General features: G+C 43.6%; 1 protein-coding gene across 1 annotated transcript in view; it reads left to right on the forward strand.

Moving 5' to 3' along the window:
• Positions 1 to 25,249, forward strand: part of LOC143933657 (cornifelin homolog B-like) — a 49,034-nt gene that overhangs the window by 14,370 nt on the left and 9,415 nt on the right. Inside the window, exons 2-3 of the mRNA XM_077456613.1 lie at positions 19,085 to 19,202; positions 21,147 to 21,283. Of these exons, the coding sequence (XP_077312739.1) occupies positions 19,085 to 19,202; positions 21,147 to 21,283 (255 nt within the window). The remainder of the gene's footprint in view (positions 1 to 19,084; positions 19,203 to 21,146; positions 21,284 to 25,249) is intronic.

The following is a 25,249-nucleotide window of genomic DNA, read 5'->3' on the forward strand; positions in this document are numbered from 1 at the left end:
TGCGTGGCACTTGGTCCAATCAAAATTCTCTACACATGATCGGAGTATGTCCGATCGGCCCAGTTGGTCGGGAAATATTTCCAACAAGTTGGAAAATTGGGTCCGACGGATATTCCGACAGAATCAGTCCGATGCATACCACACACAGTCGGATTATCCGACAACACGGTCCGATAGGACACATTCCGATGGATTCTTCGTGTGTACAAGGGCTAAGAGGTTGTGGAAGCAGGAAATGTCGTTGTGGTAAGTTTTTTTTTTAATTTTCAAAATCACAATACCCCCCCACAAAAAAACACAATCGCCATCCTAATCACCCTTGCTCATTAAAGAGGAACTGCACTCTCCCCCCTGCTTTTTTTTTCTCCCCATTCCCCCTTACCCATTATGATGGGTTTTCTTCAAAATATATACTAGCCTGCGCAGCAGATCCAGCATTGTCCTGCAGTGATCCGCTGTTCAGTTGTCTGAACTTGTCGACATCTTTTTTATCATCAGAGTTTCAGACAGCGTGGCCCACCATGATGCTGGGCTCTGCCCCCAGCTGTCCTGCAGCCTCCTGGGATATGTGACGGGGATATCCTAAGCCCTTGTACACACGGTCGGACATTCTGCCAACCAAATCCGTTGGATTTTGTCCGAGTGATTGTGTCCGAAACTGTTGCATACACACGGTCGGACCAGGTTGTCGGAAAATCCGATCATTCAGAACTTGATGACGTTATTTCGTTACGATGGGACTACGTTCAGGCTAGTAGTCAATAGCTTTGGTGTAGGAATTTGATCTGAGCATGCGTGGCACTCTGTCCGATCAAAATTCTCTACACATGATCTGAGTATGTCCGATCGGACCAGTTTGTCGGAAAATATTTCCAACTTGTTGGAAAATTTGGTCCGACGGATATTCCAACGGAATCAGTCCGATACATACCACACACAGTCAGATTATCAGACAACACGGTCCGATAGGACACATTCCAACAGGTTCTCTGATACAAGGGCTAAGAGGTTGTGGGAGCAGGAAACATCCTTGTGGTCAAGGCCAGAATGAAGGTAGAGGGTGGGGTTGCCCAAATTTTTGATTTTGCTGAATTTTAAAAATCACAACAAATGCCCCCCCCCCCCCCCAAAAAAACGCACAACCGCCATCCTAATCACCCTTCCTCATTAAAGAGCAACTGCACTCTCCGCCCTGCTTTTTTCCTCCCCATGCCCCCTTTTCCATTTTGCTGGGTTCTCTTCAAAATACATTATCACCTGCCCAATGGATCCAGTGTTGACCTGCAGCCATCCACATAGTCCTCTTTAGACAGCTGCCTCTCCCAGTTTCAGGCAGCCCAGCCCCCCCTTGCCATTTTGTGGATGTGCTCCCACAGTCTCCTGGGCTATGTGACGGGGATATCCTCAGAGGCTGTAAGTGAAAGAAATATCATTATGGCCTAGGCCAGAATGGTGGTGAAGGTTAGTGCTGCTAGAGGGAAACCCAAAAGAAATAGCCCCCTTTTTCAAGAAAAACACCACACTGTAATTATTCTGGGGGTGGGGGCACAGGTAGAGACTATAAGTCAAATTGTGCTGTAAATTTCCGCTTTAAGCTGGCGAATTTTGGGCAGTTCCTAATTAACTGTCCGGGAATACACTTTGTGAGAGGCCCTGTGGAAAAAAACGAAGGAGCCTGGTGCAAAATCTTTTGGCCGATCAGCGGCAGCACCCAAACAGATGCAGCCATTGTTTAGGTATTCTGACAGCCACCGGTGACCTGACTACCCCAAAACTGAATGCTTTTGGTAGGATGTAGCCACTAATCATCTAATAATTTCCCACCTGGGTCAGATGACTTTTATCAAACGTCTTTTTTAGTCTGAAGACTTTTGCCCAATCCAGATAATTACAGCTGGATCAAAAGTTATCTATGGGCCCACATCACCAGCTGACTGATCTGAAATAGTCACTCCAGTGAAAACTTTTCTAATTATAATTGTTTTTTCCATTAAAACCCTATGAGGCTGATATCTTATCTCTGCAGTTGTTAAGTAAAGAGGCAGAGTCATTACAGCACCTAATCTACTCTGTCTCCGGTAGCTAATTTACTACTGTAGTCTGTAATCTCTACATTTACTACAACATAAACATGAAAGAGCAAACATGGATAATGTCACATTGAAAGTAAAGTTGGCCGTACACGAGCAAAATGTTGTTCAAAAAATTTCATTCTCTGAACCTTTTTTTGATTTTCTAATGATTAGTGCGATCAAATCAGTTTTTTGTATTGATGAGAAAATTGGAAGGATGCTCAACTGGCCAAAATTTGAGCTGCTGTTGGTACCACCTAGGTCAGGGGTAGGCAACCTCGGCCCTCCAGCTGTTTTAAAACTACAAGTCCCACGAGACATTGCAAGACCCTGACAATCACAGGCATGACTCCTAGAGGCATGAAGGGAGCTGGAGGGCCCAGGTTGCCCACCACTGACCTAGGTCAACCAAAAGTAGACTAAACAGTTGATTTTATTAAATTGTGTATTAACTGCGCTACGATTAAAACTATTTTGGGAATACTAACCCTGTATGTGAAAAACACAACCTAAAATAAAATAATACAAATTATTAAATTATATAAATAAAATAAAAATTATTATTAAATCATTTAAAAAAATGGGCACTAGGTATCCTCTAAGAATTATAAGGGTATTATTTCCTTCTATGCATTATTGGAGCACATTTGGAATAAGGATTTATATCACTGAGCACTACAGTGGACTTTTACATGTCGCTATATAAGAAAAAACTGGGCATATAGCTCAGAACAGCTAAAGGGAAAAACTCAAAAAATGAGTTTCCTATTAGTTCAGTGGGAACAGGGACTATTGCGGTATCATAAATTAAATTGAAACAATCATTAAAATACAATTACATTTTATTATAATTTGATCCACATAAAAAGTAATACATAGACATTGCTGTAGCAGAACCACATTATATTAAATCCAATCAAAGGACACAATTGGTTCAGATTCTAAACAAATGAGTTTTTTACGGAAGTACAGAGATGACGCATAAATCCGACCGGTTTCGCGGTACTAAGAACACCGCTTCCTCAGGGAACGTCACTTTATAAATCTAGTACAGAAAAATATATATAAATATTAAATAATACCATACAAAGTATCAATAAGATTTTAAAGAGAAAGAATAACAGTGTAACAATAACAGAAATTAATAATCAATACATCAGAAATTCATTAGAGAAATGTCGCTATATGATTTATGGACATTATAAGTTTACAATTATGAACAACTTGTGGTGTTGTATATTCACAGTTGCACTATAATTGATTATTTTATTTTTTTATTTTTTTTTGTTCAATAAAGAGGGAAATAATACCCTATTAGTTCTTAAAGTGGTTGTAAACCCTTACAACCAACTTTGACCTACAGGTAAGCCTAGATTAAGGCTTACCTGTAGGTCCAAGAAATATCTCCTAAACCTACACGGTTTAGGAGATATTTAGCGAAAGACAGGCACCGCTGTCTATGGCGCATGCGCCGTAGACAGCGGCGCGCAGGCGCACTGAGCGTGCGGCAGTCAACGGCGATATGCCGCGAGTGGCAGCTCCCGTGCGCATGTGCGGGAGTGACGTCATCGCGGCTTTGCCGAATGACAGCGGCGGAGCAGCGAGACCCACCGAGAAGATAAATGCTCCGGACTACAGGGGACATCGGTGACATCGCTGGCTCCTGTGTCAGGTAAGTGACACATAATGGACTACTATGCGATGCATAGTAGTCCATTATGCTTTACCTTTGCAGGGAATGAAAGAGGAAGTAAACCCATCAGGGTTTACTTCCTCTTTAAACAGCTGATTTGACATCTAAATGAGTGGAAATTCGTCAGCTATGACTGGCCATAGGAGGAGCAATTTTTTTTTCCTGCAACTACCCAGCAGTGTTGACAGGGGTATCCCTCCCGCTGAGCGATTGTGTTCTCCCAGCAGGGGGGTAGGGGAGGCCGTCCCTGCCAGGAGAAGACAGCGATTATTATATAGTATATTACTATAACAGCCGCTGGCGATAATTGTATGTAAAATCCAACAGGCTGGTTGTACCCAAGTTGATTGGTCAACTTGAGTAACTTCAGTCTGGCCATACATGGTTCAGCAGGAACCAGCCAAGATTTGAACCCTCTATGGCCAGCTTAAATAGCACCTGCATCCAATCGGATGCAGGCACTGTTCGGGAATGCGGTAAAGTAAGATTTGTTCATCTGCAATGTTTAGCGAGGGTGGAGAATACTGTTATGCCGCGTACACACGACCGGACTTTTTGACGGACTAGGTCCGACGGAACGAATCCGCCAGACAATTTGATCGTGTGTGGGCTTCATCGGACCTTTGCTGTCTAAAAATCAGACAGACTTTAGATTTAAAACATGATTGAAATCTTTCCGACGGACTCGAGTCCGGTTGAAAAATCAGTTTGCCTATATGCTAGTCCGATGGACGAAAACCGACGCTAGGGCAGCTATTGGCTACTGGCTATGAATTTCCTTATTCTAGTCCGGTCGTATGTCATCACGTTCAAATCCATCGGACATCGGTGTGATTGTGTGTGGCCAAGTCCATTCATTCGGGAAGTCCGTCGGAACTCCACCGAAAGTCCATCGGAAAGACTGTCGGACCTAGTCTGTCGAAAAGTCCGGTCGTGTGTACGCGGCATTAGATTTTTATTTAACTCAGCCTGCAGACCAAATGAAAATAAAATTCTCAGTCTTTGGCCAGCTTTAAGGAGAAAAATGTTGTTAAAAAAAATAAATTCCTTTTTAGAACCTTTGTTTGATTTTCTAATGGTTAGTGGGGTCAAGTTGATGGTTGCTCTCAACCATGGTGATGAGAAAATTTGAAGCAGCAGGATGGAAACTTTTTTCTCCAATTAACAATATTCTTTTTTTGATTACAAACATTTTTAATTGGAAGATCAATGGACATACAACAAATAACCAAATAATATGCATACATACATAGTAGGTAAAAGCGTAGACAAAATTCTAAGCCCTTGTACACACGGTCGGACATTCTGACAACCAAATCCGTTGGATTTTGTCCGACGGATTTTGTCCGAAACTGTTGCATACACACGGTCAGACAAAGTTGTCGGAAAATCCGACTGTACATAACGTGATGACGTTAATTCATTACGACGGGACTACGTTCAGGCTAGTAGCCAATAGCTTTGGTCTAGGAATTTGATCTGAGCATGCGTGGCACTTTGTCCGTCGGAGTAGGCTACACATGATCGGAGTATGTCCGATCGGAGCATGTTGTCGGAAAATTTTATAGACAAGTTGGAAAACTTGGTCCGTCGGATATTCCGACGGAAACAGTCCGATGGAGACCACACACAGTCGGATTATCTGACAATACGGTCCGATCGGACACATTCCGTCGGAATCTCCGACCGTGTGTACAAGGGCTTAGTGAAAGGGGAGTTATTGAGAGAAAGCTCTGTTAAGCCTAGATTTAACTTGGTCCAATGTACACTTTTATAGCCTATTTGCCTTTTCAATATCTGGAGTAAAAGTGATTTTCAAAGTGGGAAGTTCCAGTGTTCCCATTTCCTTCAAAGAGGTGCATCATATCATACAGCGTGTGATGTATTCGTTCAGATAATTTGATCATCTCCATTCTGGCTAAAACTTGTGACCAGGACACAGAAGAGGAGTGCCAATTCAGGGCTGTTACCCATTGAATGGCCACGAATAGAGTGTGGATAACAAATTTTTAAGGGCTTGTTCACACTAGTGGTGGTAGAGCCATAAAACTCAATGGTTAAGCTGCATATAGTGCCTGTCAAGTGCAATCCATTCAAGTGAATGGGGGCACTCTGCAAGCACCCAACAACCACGCGCAATGCATGTGGTGGCGGCATGCTAAAGCAATGATCAAGGGGTTAAAGCAGGCAGTGAGGAAGTGATACAACGCCTCTTTACTGCCTGTTGATTGCTCTCTGAAGAACGATCAGAACACGGAATACTCTGCAGAGAGCAAAGCATGAGTGACAAACCCTAAAGCCTTTATGTTTGTGACAGTTCCTCATAACTGAGGTCCTCCAGGTTCAAAACGACTTTTGCTTTCAACCACAGCGATGAGAAAATTCAAGGGAGCAGAATAGAACTTTTTTTTTTGTGAACAAATTTCTAAACGTGAATGTGGTTTTCATTGGAAAATTCCATTTATTGGTTATATGTGGATCTTCACTGCATCTAAACACCACAAATCAAAAACACTATTTCATTCATTTTTAATATTTAAAGCAAACCTCTCCCAACTATCCATGTTTCTAGTCTAGTTACATTAAAAAACAACCCGCCAGCACTTTTGGCCATAGTCATCTTGAGTAAGGGCAAATGATTCATGTAGCTTCTACTTCCTGGTAGTGGAGGCCCCTCCATATGGGACACAGGGGCGCCGCTTACCTATCCATGCATCCAGCCCCCTAATCTACACGCAGGGCACTGAAAGCATGGATTCCAATGGGTTTTTTTGTTTTTTAAGCACATGATTAGAGCCTGAGGCTCTAACTGGCTGCAAAAAAGTGTTGGCCTGGGTGAGTTGGCCCACCCACTTCTGTGACACTGGGGGGACTTCTGTAACAATGGGGTGGAATATTGTCTTCCTGCTTCTCCTCCTGGCCAATCAGGAAGCGATTGGCCGAGAGCAGTAGCGACTGTATTCCGGTACCAGGGACAGGGAGTATGTACAGAGAGCCAGAAGATGGCCGCCCTTCATCGGCTCTGCATCCGTCATCTATGCATCGCCGCCAAGAGCCAACATGAGTACCACCCACTGGAGGGTCAGATGGTCTGTTTGCCTCCCCTGGGGAGGGGTGGTTTGTTTGCCCCCCACCCCTGGCTGGACCACCAGCAACCACTGCTTCCTGGAATGCACCTGTCCTTAGCTCAGACATGTAATTTGGAGTGTGTGCTTAGCTGAGAAAACCTCTCCTCCCCTCCTGAAGACTTCTGGGATGTACATTGACATAATTCGCCTAGGCAAGAAAAAGGAAGTAACGTAATGTAAATGTAAATAAAGTTTAAAACAAGTAAATATGATCTACAGGCATACCCCACTTTTAAGTACATAATGGGGTTTATTTACTAAAGCTAGAAAGTGCAAAATCAGGCTCACTTCTGCATACAAACCAATGAGCTTCTAACCCCAGCTTGTTCAATTAAAGTGGTTGTAAACCCTTACAACACACTTTGACCTACAGGTAAGCCTAGATTAAGGCTTACCTGTAGGTCCAAGAAATATCTCCTAAACCTACACGGTTTAGGAGATATTTACCGAAAGACAGGCACACTGTCTACGGCGCATGCGCCGTAGACAGCGGCGCGCAGGCGCACTGAGCGTGCCACAGTCAACGGCGATATGCCGCACGTGGCGGAGCGACGAGACCCACCGAGAAGATGGATGCGCCGGACTACAGGGGACAGCGGTGACTTCGCTGGCTCCTGTGTCAGGTAAGTGACACATAATGGACTACTATGCGATGCATAGTAGTCCATTATGCTTTATCTTTGCAGGGAATGAAAGAGGAAGTAAACTCATCAGGGTTTACTTCCTCTTTAAGCTTTGCTAATAAAACCTGGAAGCTCATTGGTTTCTATGCAGAAGTGAGTTTGATTTTGCACGTTCTAGCTTTAGTAAATAAACCCCGTTGTGTACTTAAAAGTGGGGTATATCTGTACTTTATTATCTATTTAATAATGCTAGCAGCATAAGGATTAGAAATAATCGATGTACTAACAGACATATGAGCCTGGATGTCACATCACTTTCTCAAACTCAACCTATCCAAAATGGAGCCCATGGGATTTCCTCCCCCACGTGCCCCTTCCCATGATCTCTCTGTCAAAAGCAACGGCTCAACTATCAACCTGCCTCCCATGCCAAGGTCCTAGGTTTAATCCTGGACTCTGAACTATGCTTTAGGCCCCACATCCAATTGCTGTCCAAAGCTTGCCGCCTCAACCTCCGCAACATTTCCAAGATATCCCTCTTCCTAACCAATTACACCTCAAAGCTCCTAGTCCACTCTCTCGACTCGAATACTGCAACTCCCTCGTTATTGGCTTACCTTTACATAGGCTATCCCCTATTCAGTTCATCATGAATACTGCTGCCAGTCTCATCGACCTTACCAACCACTCAACATTTTCTACGCCTCTCTGCCAATCCCTCCATTGGCTGCCACTCAACCAACTAATTCAATTCAAGATACTAACAATAATTTACAAAGCCATCCACAACTCGGCCCCCAGCTACATCACTAACCTAGTCTCAAAATACCAACCAAATTGCTCTCTTCACTCCTCCCAAGACCTCCTGCTCTCCCTTGTCACCTCCTCCCTTGCTCACCTCCAGGACTTCTCCTGAGCCTCTCCCATCCCCTGGATTGGAAGTTATAAGGGGCAGGGCCCTCTGATTCCTCCTGTATTAAAGTGTATTGTAGTTTTACTGTCTACCCTCAAGCTGTAAAGTGCTGCGTAAACTGTTGGCGCTATATAAATCCCGTATAATAATAATGTTGATTGGGAGAGTAAAGTTCCACTTTTTGAAGTAGTAAACACAATTTTGAAGTAGTTTTGAACAACACTGTCAAGTTACTGTAGGTATTATCAGATGTACTAAATGTCTTACTTTTTTTTTCATACAAAAATCTACCAGTGAATAGTCAGCGCTTGGTAAACCCTTCAAAAAGGGTATATGATGGGTGAACACTACATTTTCTGTTCTTCAGTGATCACATGAATTCCTTTGAAGGTCCTGCAGAGTTGGCGTCTCTCGTAATTCCTAGATATCATGTGACAAGCATTGACAAGACCCCACTTAAACAGCCCTCTCCTCCAACATAATTACCCCGCTCAACGTCTTTCCCTTTGGTATTCACCATTTAACATTTCTTTGAGGATCACTCACTGAGTCCTTTGTTATCCAGCCTTCCGTTTCCTAATCCTTGTTATCTTTCCCTCCTTGGTATTCATCTGCCAAATGAGCCTGCAGCAAAGGTTATTGATAAATACGCCATTCCATGTACGGGCGTTGTACGGTGGAAGATGAATCTCAAGAGGTAGACTATACATAACCGAATAATCCTTTAATTATGCTAATGTTTTTTCAGAAGGTTGCAACATTTTATTATTTTTTTTATTCGGGTCTAAAGCTGGCCATAGACTAGTACGGTGATGGCCAACCTTGGCACCCCAGATGTTTTGGAACTACACTTCCCATGATGCTCAACTACACAGCAGAGAGCTTGAGCATCATGGGAAATGTAGTTCCAAAACATCTGGAGTGCCGAGGTTCACCATCACTGCGTGACTAGTAGAATTTCGTAGGAAAATTCTCACCAGAACATTCTTAAGCTAAGTACACACCATGGGAAAATCAAACAAAAAATACCACTTTAGCGATCTCACGATAATCTGATAGTACGAAGCTTTTGAGAGTCTATCATGATTGTTCATGCGAAATAATTTGAAGGGATAAATAAAAATAAAATAAATATGTTCTCATATGATACCAAAACTAACAATTTTCATTTAATCAGTACAGTATTCATCCGAAAAAAATCACGTGACCAAGATTGGGCATGCTCGTGAATGAAAGCATACATTACAATACATTGCATCACTTCCAAAGTTGTATTCTGCCGTATCAGAATTTTCATAACTTTAGTAAATTCTTCGTTTTCGATATGAGACTAGCATACAAAAAAAACAAACAGACAAGCATTTATCTGATGTTCTCATCGTAAGTACAAGGTTATAAACTGCCCATAGAAAAGGGGGTTAAAGCGGGGTTCCACCCTAAAGTGGAACTTCCGCTGATCGGAACCTCCCCCCCTCCGGTGTCACAATTGGCACCTTTCAGGGGGGAGGGGGTGGAGATACCTGTCAAAGACAGGTATTTACACCCACTTCCGGGCATAGACTCCCGTGGGAGTCTATGCCTCTTCCTGTCCTGCCGTGCTGTCTGCTGGGACACACACGGGTCCCAGAGACAGCGCGGACAATTCCTATTGCGCTGCGTGACTCGCGCATGCGCAGTAGGGAACCGGGAAGTGAAGCCCATTCGCTTCACTTCCTGATTCCCTCACCTAGAATGGTGGCGGCAGCAGCCGAGAGCCGAGCGATCGATCGGCCTCGGCTGCCGGCATCGCTGGACCCCGGGACAGGTGAGTGTCCATTTATTAAAAGTCAGCAGCTGCAGTATTTATAGCTGCTGGCTTTTAATTTTTTTTTTTTTGTAGGTGGAATCCCTCTTTAAGGTGCGCTATGGACACTAAAATATTGCTAAAAAAAATTTTGATATCAAAAAGACCATACAAAAAGTGAAAACCAAAATGTGAAAACGTATAAACAAAACGATTGGTGATGAGAGGAGGGGCTGCCACTACCTTACATATTCAACCCGAAGGGTTGAAAAGACTAAGGCTGGGTTCACACTGAAGCGATGCGGGAACGCCGCGAATCCGCGGCGGGTTCCCGCATCGCATGCCTCCCGCCGGCAGTTCACACTGCCCTATGCGAACTGCTGGGAGTGTCAGTGAAACCTTAATGACACCCCCAGATCAGTTCGCATATCGCAGTGCGATCTGCAAACTCGGACAGGAATCAGATCGCATGGTGTGAACACCCAGGCGATCCGATTCTGTTGCGGACCAAAAAAAGGGTCCCGTACGAGTTTGGAGCGGGTGCGATGCGAATTCAGCCATACTATCTGTATGGCTGAACTTGCATCGCACAGAGATCGGATGTGATTTGCACTGCAGTGCGGTGCGAATCACATCCGGGTCTCCCAGCCGCAGCGGTGTGAACCCAGCCTTAAACAAATACGAAGCGGGTAGCTATGGCGCTCACCTGCTGTTAATTATACCTAGTATCTGCAGGGGACTCACCTGCTAATAATTATACCTGGTCCCTGCAGGGATCTATTTAAAATCAAAAAGTGTAACTAAAGTGAATTCTTGTTACCAAATTACTTAATAGTAATTTTACACACATAAATAAAAATAAAATATAGAAATAAAAATAAAAATTCCACACGTGCAATATATATAAAATAACTAACAGATAACAATATGGAATGTGCATGAAGGTGTTATAAAATCATGGTTTACATTATCACAAAAATGCTATGTATTAGTGCAGAAACTTCAATACACTTTTTACAATATTAAACAGTGCATATGTGCATTTATGCAAATCGCATAATGAAAAAAGTGCTAAGTGCTTATAAAGGTGCCACAACTTCAATATATGCTGTAAAAAAGTGCTACGTGCTTCTATAAATGCCGCAATATGTAAATACAGTACTTTGTAAAGTCGCTAAATGGAAGAATGCAAATATAAGTTAATACACAAGTCCAACAGCAGAAATTAATATCAGAAAGTCCTTCTGGAACAAAAGTGACAGTGTACTTCAGTGCTTAGTGGGTTCAGCTCAGGTGTGAATGGGGTCTTAGACTGGACTCAAGTATGTCGGAAAGATTTGAAGCAAGTTTTATTTCTAGGTCCACTGGACTTTTGGGAAGAAAAAGTCCGCTGGAGCCCACACGCGATCGAATTGTTCAACGGATTCCAGTCCGCCGGACCAAGTCCGTCGAAAAGTCCGGTCGTGTGTACACGGCATAACTCTATGGGTAAGGCTGTCCACAAGGTTTAGGAGTGTGTCTATGGGAATGTTTGACCATTCTTCCAGAAGCGCATTTGTGAGGTCAGGCACTGATGTTTGACGAGAAGGCCTGGCTCGCAGTCTGTTCTCTAATTCATCCCAAAGGTGTTCTATCGGGTTGAGGTCAGGACTCTGTGCAGGCCTGGCAGGTCCCTCCACTTCAAACTCACTAAGATTTGAAGCAGATTTGGGCAATTTTATTGATAAAGTAAAAAACAGAACCTTTGGGTTTCCCACTGCTGATTACTTATTAATGCCAATAGGACTTTTAAAATAAAATAAGATTTTCACATTGTTCCAATTTATCTTCAATCAGTATTTTACAATCGGGGTCAGGGCGCCCTGTAAATCCTGAAAATGTCAGTTTCCTGCTAGGGGTCAGATATTTGCTATATTTAGAGTGTTTTCCAAGGAAACATGATATTGCCGTAAATGGGAAAGTAGCTCACAGAATCAGTGACATCTGCTGTCCAGACGCTTTGGAGTTTAACCACTTGCTTACTGGGCAGCTAAACCCCCCTCCTGCCCAGACCAATTTTCAGCTTTTGGCATTCTCACTCTTTGAATGGCAAATGCGCGGTCATTTCGCACTGTGCCCAAATGAAATTTTTTCCCCACAAATAGAGCTTTCTTTTGGTGGTATTTCATCACCTCTGGGTTTTTTATTTTTTGTTAAAAAAATTAAAAAAGACCAAATTCTTTTAAAAAAAAAATACAAAACCGTTTTATATTTTGTTAATAAATTTTGCAAACAGGTAATTTTTCTCCTTCATTGATGTAGGCTGATGAGGCTACACTGATGGGCACTGATAGGCTGCACTGATGGGCACTGATAAGGCGACACGGATGGGCACTGATAGGTGGCATTGGTGGGCACTGAGAGGTGGCACTGATGGGTGGCACTGAAGGGCACTAATAGGTGCCACTGATAGCTGGCACTGATGGGTGGCAGTGATGGGCACTGATCGGCACTGGTGTGATAGGCAGCACTGCTAGGTGGCACTGATGAGGCACTGATTGGCACCACTGGTGGGCATGGATAGGAGGCACTTGTGGGCACTGATAGATGGCACTGATTGCTGGTACTTACATAATGTGTGCACTGATTCGTGGCACTGTGGGCACTGGTTCGTGGCACTGGCAGGCGGTACTGGTGGGCACATATGAGGCTCTTCATTTTCGGGACCGCTGTCAGCGTGAGAAGAAAAAAAACTATTACGATCCTCTGTTTACATCACATGATCAACTGTCATTGGCCGACAGCTGATCACGTGGTAAGGGGCCTGTGATCACCCGAGTCTCAGTGACTCAGGTGATCACAGTGCGTGCCACGTACGCCCTTCAGGGGGGCGTGGTGATCCTGCAAAGGGGAGGACGTCAATAGACCTACTCCCGGCAAAGCAGATCTGCGCTGTAGCCGTCATTCGGCTATAGTGCGGATCTGAAGCAGTTAATATAAATAACTCATTACAAACAAAATGATAGTAAAAATCACTTAAAAACCTCTGCTTAAAATTAAAAGGTAAAAATGAATAGCTTATTAAGTGGTTATTAGTGATTAACCACTTGACCACTGGGCACTTAAACCCCCTTCCTAACCAGACCAATTTTCAGCTTTCGGTGCTCTCACACTTTGAATGACAATTACTCAGTCATGCAACACTGTACCTATATGAAATTTTTGTCCTTTTTTTTACACAAATAGAGCTTTCTTTTGGTTGTATTTAATCACCGCTGGGTTTTTTATTTTTTGTGCTATAAATCAAAAAAGACTGAAAATTCTGTAAAAAAAAATTAAATAAATAATTCTTTGTTTCTATTAAAATGTATTGCCAAGTATTGGCAGAGTATTGCAAAGTATTGCACAGTGTTGCAGAGTATTGGCAGAGTATTGCAGTGTTGCAGAGTATTGCAGAGTATTGCAGTGTTGCAGAGTATTGGCAGAGTATTGCACAGTGTTGCAGAGCTGCAGAGTATTGCAGAGTATTGCAGTGTTGCAGAGTATTGCAGGGTTGCAGAGTATTGGCAGAGTATTGCAGGGTTGTAGAGTATTGCAGTGCTGCAGAGTATTGCAGAATATTGCAGTGTTGCAGAGTATTGGCAGAGTATTGCACAGTGTTTCAGAGTATTGCAGTGTATTGCAGGGTTGCAGAGTATTGGCAGAGTATTGCAGTGCTGCAGAGTATTGCAGAGTATTGCAGTGCTGCAGAGTACTGCAGAATATTTCATTGTTGCAGAGTATTGGCAGAGTATTGCAGAGTATTGCACAGTGTTGCAGAGTATTGGCAGAGTATTGCACAGTATGGGGAGAGTATTGGCACAGAGCAGTTCTGTGGGCACTACACATCCAGCCCACAGCGCTGCTGCCATCTCTCCGCCTCTCCCCTCACACTGTACTGATCGGTACAGAGAGGGGAGGGAGGAACCGGCGTCATGACGTGACGCCAGTTTGTTTACATGTGATCACTCCATCATTTGACAGAGCAATCACGTGGTAAACAGCCGATATCAGCGGCTGTTTACCGCGATCCGGCAGTCACGGATGTTTGCGGGAGTGCGCCCCAGGGGGGCGCGTGAGAGCAACATTCTGGGAGGACATCCATGGATGTCCACCCAGGAAACACGACTGCGCTGTAGCCGTCTTTCGGCTATGGCACGGTCGGCAAGTGGTTAAACTAGCTTTTGCTTCTATGTTCACATTTGATGTAGAGATTTCCCCCGCAGTACAATTTTCTGCCACTAGATGTCCTCAGTCTAATGACCAGCATCATTCAACCCCCTTCACCTGGCCTCGGGTCATCCTGGACTGGGCACAACCTATGATTTGACAAGGATAGGAAAAGCAGCTCTTTATGAGCGCATCTCTCAGTCACTCTGCTCTCTCCACCTATCAGCATGCTCCTTTTCAACACATGGACTGCTCCTTGTGCTGCTTCTTCCTCCCACACTCTAGCCCTGCTGTATAGAGACTGCAAGAGGCTGATACCAGGTCAAATTCAGGTCCTTGCACTGTTACTGTTACAAAAATACATTTAGTTGTAATGATTACAGAGTTGCATCAACCAGATACTGACCACCATGTAGCAAATTTATTGCCACATGGTGGCTTTCCTATGCAGAATCATGTATATATGTCAATCTGCACTTCGGCCTGCAGGGGGCACATGCGTGACACCGGCGACCCGCTTCTACTGTGATTATTCAGACACAGAACGAGTCTCTGCCAGTATAAACAAGGCAGAGCTCCATTCTGACAGGGGGAAGGGATGGATTTTGTGTCCCTGCAAAGTGCAAAGCAGGCAACAAAATCCATCACTTCTCTGAGTAAAAGCACCTAACACAGTACACAAAAACACAGGCTAGGCACACAATTAACCCTTTGATCCCCCTGATGTTAAACCCCTTCCCATCCAGTGTCATTAGTACAGTGATAGTGCATATTTTTAGCACTGATCACTGTATTGGTGTCACTGGTTTCCACAAAGTGTCAGTTACAGTAGCATCAGATTATCCACCGTAATATCGCAGTCCTGCTATAAATTGCTGATTGCCGCCATTACTAGAATAAAAATCAAAAAAACCTAATCCACATTGCGAAAGATACCCCACATAAGTTTGCCAGAACTTGGGGACAATGGAGAGATTTCACAAACTCAGAGAGATATCAGCCACATTAAAGTCCAGTTTCTTGTGACCCGCACACTATCTTTAGATGACCACATGGACAATACCCCTCCTCCTCCTTGGCTAAGACGGACTGGGATCTACTCGATCCCATTTGCATCGCAAGCAACACAGAGACCCAGAGAAACTGGGCCCACGTGCTATGAACGGCGGAAGCCGGAGAGGCAATCATATTCCCTACACCCTCCCCTCCTCTTATACCCCTCTGTCTCTTTACCCCCCCCCCCTCCCTCCCCTCTTCTACCTACGTAGATAACCCTTCATGCTTACTCAACTACTCACTTTTCGCTTCCAGTAGACTATGATAATTTGGACGGTCTACCAATTTGCCCACAAACGACCTCGCGTGAGATGACTGACTTGCTTTGGAACAGAACCCTACTTTTCTTCTTAGACTTGACAGAAGACCCTTTACTTAGACCATTCCAGTGAGACATGTTAAAAACAATATGACAGCTGATTGAATGGAAAGGGAAGAAATACTTTATACATGATAGCAGAAGGTTAGACCTTCCCATGGTGTGAGTAGGTTCTGCTCCGGAAACTCAACCAGGAAATATGTTGTACTCGGACGCATAATATTTGTGATATGTTTTAATATGTACTGTATGTTGGACTGTACTGATTTTGCACGCACGTTACGTGCTCTGTTACTGTGAACATTACCTATTTCTAATAAAAATTTTGAATGGAAAAAAAAAAAAAAAAAATCAAAAAAACTAAAATTCCAGTATGTATCCCTAAGTTTGCTGACTTTTAAAAACAAAATTTTTGCGGGTCTCCCGCTTTAACTCTCTTGGGCATGGAGTTCACCAGAGCTTCACAGGTTGCCACTGGAGACCTCTTCCAAAGAGACCTTGTGCTTCTCCACCTTCGGTTTGAGGATGCCCCACAGATGCTCAACAGGGTTTAGGTCTGGAGACATGCTTGGCCAGTCCATCACCTTTACCCTCAGCTTCTTTAGCAAGGCAGTGGTCATCTTGGAGGTGTGTTTGGTGTCGTTATCATGTTGGAATACTGCCCTGCGGCCCAGTCTCTGAAGGGAGGGGATCATGCTCTGCTTAGTATATCACAGTACATGTTGGCATTCATGGTTCCCTCAATGAACTGTAGCTCCCAGTGCCGGTGTTGTGTCGAATACTGTTCCCCGTCAGATAGTGTCCGCCCTGTACTGCGCTTGCTCAGTACGGAAGACAAGGAGACACCGAAAGTCTCCAAACATGAACTGCGCCTCCGCACTGAGTCCAGGTTCAAGCCCCACCATCCAAGTGGACACAGAGTCAGAATAAAAAATTGCAGAGAGAAGTGAGGCCGCGCCCGAAGCGTGGCAAGCGAAGGCGAGCCCAGGAGGGGGCCTCTTACTAAGTGCTACCGTATGTCCACTTGAATGGTGGGGCTTGAACCTGGACTCATTGCGCAGGCGCCGTTCATCTTCGGAGACTTTTGTAATCTTGTCCCTTGTCCTTGCCTGCGCAGTACGGGGCGGACACTATCCGATGGGGGGGACAGTTTTTGACAGAACACCGGCAGCACTCATGCGGCCCCAGACCATGACACTCCCACCACCATGCTTGACTGTAGGTAAGACACACTTGTCTTTGTACTCCTCACCCGGTTCCCCCCACACATGCTTGACACCATCTGAACCAAATAAGTTTATCTTGGTCTCATCAGACCACAGGACATGGCTCCAGTAATCCATGTCCTTAGTCTGCTTGTCTTCAGCAAACTGTTTGCGGGCTTTCTTGTGCATCACCTTTAGAAGAGGCTTCCTTCTGGGACGACAGCAATTTGCTGCAGTGTGTGGCGCATGGTCTGAGCACTGACAGGCTGACCCCCCACCCCTTCAACCACTGCAGCAATGCCGGCAGCACTCAAACGTTTAATTCCCAAAGACAACCTCTGCATATGGCACTGAGTACGTGCACTCAACTTCTTTGGTGGACCATGGCGAGGCTTGTTCTGATTGGAACCTGTCCTGTTAAACCACTGTATAGTCTTGGCCACCATGCTGCAGCTCAGTTTCCGGGTCTTGGCAATCTTCTTATAGTCTAGGCCATCTTTATGTAGAGAAACAATTCATTTTTTTTCAGATCTTCAGAGAGTTTTTTTGCCATGATGTGCCATGTTAAACTTCTAGTGACCAGTAAGGATGAGCTCAGGCGTGTTCACATGGAACACGTGCAGAGCCCGCCAGGAAGTTGGCGCATCGTTGCGCTAATCACAGGCAGTGAAACATTGTCCCGATGTGCGGCTGTAGTGATTGGGCAATGTCTCATTGCCTGTGATTAGCGCAGCGCTGCGCCGACTTCCTGGAGGGCTCTGCACGTGTTCCATGCTAACACGCCTGAGCTCATCCTTAGTGACCAGTGTGAGAGAGTGAGAGCGATAATACCAAATTTAACACACCTGCTCCCCATTCACACCTGAGACCTTGAAACACTAACGCGTTACATGACACTGGGGAGGAAAAATGGCTAATTGGGCCCAATCTGGACATTTTCACTTAGGGGTGTACTCACTTTTGTTGCTAGCGGTTTAGACATTAATGGCTGTGTGTTGAGTTATTTTGAGAGGACAGCAAATTTACACTGTTATACAAGCTGTACACTCACTATTCTAGCAAAGTGTAATTTCTTCAGTGTTGTCACATGAAAAGATATAATAAAATAGTTACAAAAATGTGAGGGGTGTACACAGTGGCGTAACTAGAACCTTCAGGGCCCCGATGCAAGAAACCATGAAGGGCCCCCCTGAACCCCAGCCAGGGCCCTTCCCTCCGAGTCTGGTGGTGGAACTCCAGGGCGTGGTCACAGGTATGACCTTTGTGAGCCCTGTAGTTCCACCACTGGTATCAGTATTTTTTTTTAATTATTATTTTTTTCATTTTTAGGTGCCCCATTGGGGGACTGTCCCTAGGCAGGATGGGGTCCCCGTTCTCCAGGGCATATGAAGTTACTGCCCCCAGGTGAGAAGGGGTACCTGTCCCCAGGGGGAGATGGAGGGGGTATGTAATGGTGTGTGGGGGATGGGGTCCTCTCACTCACCATGACCAAGCTGCAGGCCGCGCACTGATCCATGTTGGCCTGGGCTCCATCCAGTGTGCTGGACGGGCGATCAGCATATCTCCCAGAAAGACCTTTCATCATCTGTGTATGACGGGGGAGGAGGGGGTGGGCTGGCAGACAAGCCCGCAGTGTCCTCCGTAGAGACGGCTCTCATAGGGCTGAACTGCATCTGTGTGCTTAAAGTTTGTTTACCCAGGAGAAGTATGCAGTGCAGTGTGGGCCGGACTCGGGGTGGGCGGGACTCTGGCTGGGGAGAACAGACATCGGACTGAGCGGCAATGCATGGAGCAGGAGAGGGGTACTCTGAGGAGCCGGCTGAGGACACAGGTCATGCGGGTAATGCACAACTAAAGAGCAGCCATATGTAGAGGGGGCTGCATGGGCCCCCTGCATCACAGGGCCCGGTTGCGGTCGCAACTGCTGCACCCCCTATAGTTACGCCCCTGGGTGTGCACACTTTTGTGAGATACTGTATGTAAGAAGATAAAATAAAACACAGATGGTAAAGTTGGTGGACTTTAACTGTTGCAGTATTTCACTTTATTTGATCAAATTGGTTGAGCTGCTGCTTGAACATTCCATTCCCTTGTTCGTTTGCAGATTACAATGACTTACCCGGTGAGCACCCAGCCTCAGATGGTGCAGCTAATCAGCACTACATCGACTACCAGCAGCTGGAATTCTGATGTCTTTGATTGCTGTGATGACTTTGGAGTCTGTAAGTAGGATTTAATGTTAAACAGATTTGGGTATTGCTTTTTTTTTAAACTGATACTTTAAATCTATTATTTATATAACTATGCAGGGCCATTAATAAGGCAGTACAGCCAGCCCTCCTGTACCGGGCCCAGGACCCATCAATTCAAAAGGGGGACATGGCACCTGCTGAACAGGAGGGCAAGCTGTACTGCCTTATTGTAGATTTTTGTGGCTCACCCTGCAACGCTGCAAGCTTCTCCACCTTTTTCTCTCTCTGACTGCACTGCAGGGGTATCGGGATCTGTGCCCCCGCCCCGCTGTCCGGGCCCGCCATGTGCCCCCCTCCTTCAGACATTGTTGGACAGGCATCTAGTCCATGTCATTTTTGTTTAAAGATAATTTTATATTTTCGGAGGGGCCCCGTGATTTCTAAAAGCAGCCCTGCAACTATGTAATATATATATATATATATATGTATATATGTATGTATGTATGTATGTATGTATGTATGTATGTATGTATATATATATATATATATATATATATATATATATGTATGTATATATATATATATATATATATATATGTATATATATATATATATATATATATATATATATATGTATATATGTATATATACATATATATGTATATATACATATATATATATATATATGTATATATGTATATATACATATATATGTATATATACATATATATATATATGTATATATGTATATATATATATATATATATATATATATATATGTATATATATATATATATATATATATATGTATATATATGTAAAAACTTGACTGGCCTGCACTGAGTCCTGACCTCAACCTGACAGAACACCTTTTTGATGTATTAGAGCGGAGACTGCGAGCCAGGCCTTCTCATACAACATCAGTGCCCAACCTCACAAACTCACTGCATCATTGTTAAAGGGGGCATAGGGATAGATGCCTGTTAAACTCTATATTTCAAGTATTTCAAGATGGTAGGTTATGTGGTCAGAGATCAGTGTCAGAGTTTACATGAAATATGGCACCATCATCCCGTTTAGACAAAAACAAGGAGATATTGGACTTTAAAGGTGCAAGTTATTAAAGACAGCGATATTTAAAGTAAATAAACTATGTACAAATTTTATTAAATTAACAACATCAGTAAAAACAATGATTTACTGTGATCACGTTTATGTTTTCTACATGTTTTGCCGTATGGCTTCTTCAAGAAAGAACGTGAAAGTTCATTAAATACTGAGACCTATAGTTTGACAACTCATGTTGTGAGTCTAGAGGCCAGAGCTAAAAAAAAACAATGATTTACTGTGATCACGTTCATGTTTTCTACATGTTTTACCATATGGCTTCTTCAGGAAAGAACGTGAAGGTTCATTAAATACCGAGACCTATAGTTTGACAACTCATGTTGTGAGTCTAGAGGCCCGGGCTATATTGAATTTAAAATAAAAGATAAAATCCATCAAAATACTGCGTCCACAATCCAAAATCCCCCGAATAATGCCAGGTCACCCGTAGGAAGGGGTGAAAAGTAATATACTAACAACAAGTTTGTATAGATATCTGCGGGAAGAATTATCTGAAAGAATAAACTACTAAACTGGAAGCCTCTACCGTCCAAAGGAGAACAGGAACTGCATCACAGGGGGAGTCATCAAGAGAAGTACTTAATGTTTGGTTTGAGAGGAACACCCGCTTTCCATTAATTTCGGTCACAAATTCCCCCAGGAAAGAAAACGAACGGAAGATGGTATGCACCTCGCTCAAGAGATGATGACTGTTCTCCTATGCAATACAATGTGAGGCTTCCAGGGATCCCAACAATGTATACTTCTTTATTTCTATATTTCAAGATGTATCAGTTGAAGCTGGATTTCCATTTGGGGTCTTTCTAGCTATCCTTAACTCTGTTTGCTTTCTTTTATCTTTCTTAGGTCTTTGCGGAACATTCTTCCCGGTATGCTTAGCTTGTAGGGTGGCCTCAGATTACGGCGAATGCTGCTGCTTGCCAGTGGTTGGTGGTGCCGTGCTTGCCATGCGTACAGGAATCAGGGAACGGCACCGCATCCCGGTAAGAGTTTTGTTAATATGTAACATTTGGCAGATTTTTGTAAATAGAACCTGAATTAGCTTTTATCTAGAAGCCACATAAGTTACATACTGTAGATTAATGGGTCTAGAAAGTATCAGTAATTAATGCTGTCTTCAATCAATTCAGCACTGTGCAGTGTTTTTCTGCTTCTGAAGATGATGTATTTGTTTTTTAAGGGTACCAATCTTAAGCTGACAATACATGAATCGAAATTCAGCCGATTCAGCAGGGACTGGCAAAGTTTTGACCCATGTATGGGCACCCTGGTTGATCCATCGATTGAATTGTGTACAACCAGCCTGCAGGTTTTTCCCAAACAATAAGTGACACTGGTTATAAGCTGGCAAAACGAATCACTGTGTTCTGCCAGAAGGCAGGAAGGCTCCCTGCTGGCAGAATACAATAGTGCTACGGGAGGGATTCCCCCATTAACACTGAATGTGTTGATGGGGATAGTGAACTATTTTCTTTCCTTCCACCGTGGAAGGAAAGAAAGTTGCGTAATGTATGGCCTGCTTTAGTTTTGTGCCACTAAATAATTTTTTATGTAAATAATGATATTAAAGAGTAACTATGGTCTTGACTCTGAGACTAAAGCTGGCTATACACTAGTAGAATTTCATTCGAAAATTTTCATTTTAACTACCTCCCGACCAGCCGCCGTTGTTATACGACAGTGGGTTGGCTCTCCTGCGCGAATCGCCGTAGCTGTATGGCGGCTCCCCCCCCCACTGCAGGAGTGTGCCCGCGTGTCGGGCAAACTTGATGTCTGCCAGCAACTCGCGATCGCTTAGTACAGGGGCAGAGCGGGAATCTGCCTTTGTAAACAAGTCGGATCCCCGTTCTGACAGGGCACATCTCAGAGATCTTTTGTTCACAGTGATCGGGAACAGTGATCTCTGTCATGTCCCTGGCAGCCCACCCCCCCCCTACAGTTAGAACACACCTAGGGAACACAGTTATCCCCTTGATCGCCCCCTAGTGTAAACCCCTTCCCTGCCAGTGTAATTTTTACATTGATTGGTGCATTTTTATTGCACTGATCAATGTAATAATGTCACTGGTCCCCAAAAAGTGTCATTTGGGATCAGATTTGTCCACCTCAGTCTTGCTAAAAATCGCAGATCGCCACCATTACTAGTAAAAGCAATAAGAAAAAAAAAGTCCCTAAATCTTTTCCATAGTTTGTAGACTCGATAACTGTTGCGCAAACCAATCAATATACCTCCTATTGTGTTTTTTTGGGTTTTTTTTTAACCAAAAATATGCAGAAGAATATTAGAAACAATTTGGTCCAACCTATCCAGTGACACCGTACAAAGATAGGCACCTCATCTCCTAATAGATATGAAAATTACTAAGTGGGGAAGGGGGATGAGAGAGGGAAACAAGGCAGATTTTTAATCGGTGCGATTATAAACACAAGTTGAACGAAGTTGATGTTTATAATCGCACCGATTAAAAATCTCCCTTGTTTCCCTCTACCATCCCCCTTCCCCACTTAGTAATTTTCATGCAGAAGAATATATTTCGGCCTAAACTGATGAATAAGATAGTTGTTTTATATATTTTTTTGGATATGTATTATAGCAAAAAGTAAAAAAAAGAAAAATAATTTCTCCAAAATGTTCGCTTTTTGTTTGTTTATAGCGCAAAAAATAAAAACCGCAGAGGTGATCAAATACCACCAAAAGAAAGTTCTATTTGTGGGACATAATTTTTGATTGGGTACAACATCACATGACCGCACAATTGACAGTTAAAGCGGCGCAGTGCCGTATCGCAAAAAATGGCCTGGTCATTAAGGGGGCAAATCCTTCCAGTCCTTAAGTGATTAAGAACATTTATTCAATTTTCTAATCATTAGTGGAGTCATATTGACATTCAATTTCGACCACAGTGACAAGAGAATGTGGAGGAACAGGATGCAATTTTTTTCTTGAATGAATTCCTAGGGCCCCTTTTATATGACCGTCCCGATAAGTTCTGCTTGTCAGTTTCTAAGGTGGACCTGATTGGACGGTTCGATCATCCAGCGGGTGTAAACACTTGTGTCCACATACACCCGCCTACTTCCAATCTGATCGGATCCAGTCCACTTAAAACAAACGGAAGGGGTTCCGTTCTTCTCTATTTAGTTGGCTCAGTCTGGAGGGCAGTCAGACAGGGGAGACTATTTATGCCCGACCACCGTCTAGCTCTGGTTGTCAATAAATCTCTCTATTTAACTGTGGTCAGACTAACACCCATTGTCTGAATAATAGGATTTCCTAGCCCAAGGCTATATTCCCTGTTAGTTCCTACACTAGGGCTCACACCCGCTCCAAATGTGCAGATACCATGGAGGGTCCACTGTCCCGATTGTTTTTGGCAGCTAGTAGCTACACAGACATGCTGGAGGGTTGATTAAATCTATTTGTAAGTAAGTAGAGGAGGTTGATTTAAATAGACTTTAATAAATCCCTTGGTCAGATCTTTATGGTTGGGTGTCTGAAGAATAGAGAGTTGAACAACAGGTTGGAGGGTTGACTGGACCTTTTTGATTGCATCCCTATGTCCAGCTGGACTCTGAATGCCTCCATGACAAGGCCAAATAAGCCAATATTTTCGGAGAAATCTTAAAAAAGTACACATTTCCCTAGAATGTGATTCAAGTGAATGAAGCTTTCCTTGGCTAGATTAATGTTCTGCTCTTCAGTAAATTAAACAGTTAAGTTGACCCACTGATTGACAACAATAAACTCAATTTTTGACTAATATAAAGACTGGTAATGTGAATGTTTTCCATTTCATAGGCATGTAGACATAGTGTTGCTTTTATATTCTTCCCACCAATCTTATCTTAACAGCTGGTAAAAATAAACCTTTACATTCCACAAGTATGAAAACATAGTGGTAGCAACAAGATCTTTTAAACATACTACTTTTTCCTCCGAAAGCAAGCAACCAACCCCCCATTATACAGAGCTACTACTTGTATGCAAATTCAGACTTAAAAACAAACAAACAAAGTCCTAATTTCCATATTTGGCCACTCCCACTAGCCACTGACATATGCAGAACCCCATGACACATGAATGGCTCAGGATTGGCCATGGCGTTTATCAGTGATAGACAACCTTCACCTTATAGTAACTATGCAGTATGAAAGACAAGATGGTGGCACCCATTGGGGGAAGAACTGAGTCTTTGGGGACAGACTGGAGCAATTTACAATTTATTCACTGATTATACATTGGTGAATTGTTGCTCATTATTTGGCAACGGTTCCTCTAAAGGTGTGCAAATAAACCAGATATTTTTACCCGAAAAGGAAAATTCTGCTTGTCTGCCTCCGCCTACCCTCCTCTTCTTTAAATTTTGCCACTTCTTTTTATGGAGGGGGAGCAGGTACCTGATTTTGACAGGTATTCACCGTCACATTTTGTCAGATTGCCACAGCATTCAAAGAGGAAGTTCGTTCCCCACTTTGCCCCACAGCCTTCTGGACACTTCAGAGGTCCCAAAAAGCTGTAGGACCCTTCACAAAGTGCAACATGGCTCCTCACAGCTGGCTTCCCAAAGTAAACCAGGACACAAAGACAGCCAAAGAGCCAGCTCGGGTGAAGACTACGCTGGATTGCTGGACAGGTAAGTGTCCTATTATTAAAAGTCAGCAGCTACAGTATTTGTAGCTGCTGACTTTTAATTTTTGACTTCTCGGGTGAGGAACCGCTTTAAAGTGTACAACACTACCCAAATTTACTCACAAAGCCCCCTCTCCCCCCTCTTAGGCATGCCACGGCTTCATTTTGTCATTTACCTTGTTCCAATAGCAAGAAACTGATTTTATTACACCCTGTGGCATCATCATGTCTGTAAACTTCGTGCAGGGAGCTTAAAGTGGTTGTAAACCCTTACAAACCACTTTGACCTACAGGTAAGCCTAGATTAAGGCTTACCTGT

Source organism: Lithobates pipiens, unplaced genomic scaffold (genome assembly GCF_037356315.1).
Source record: "Lithobates pipiens isolate NorthernLeopardFrog02 unplaced genomic scaffold, aLitPip1_a1.2 Scaffold_27, whole genome shotgun sequence".
NCBI lineage: Eukaryota > Metazoa > Chordata > Amphibia > Anura > Ranidae > Lithobates > Lithobates pipiens.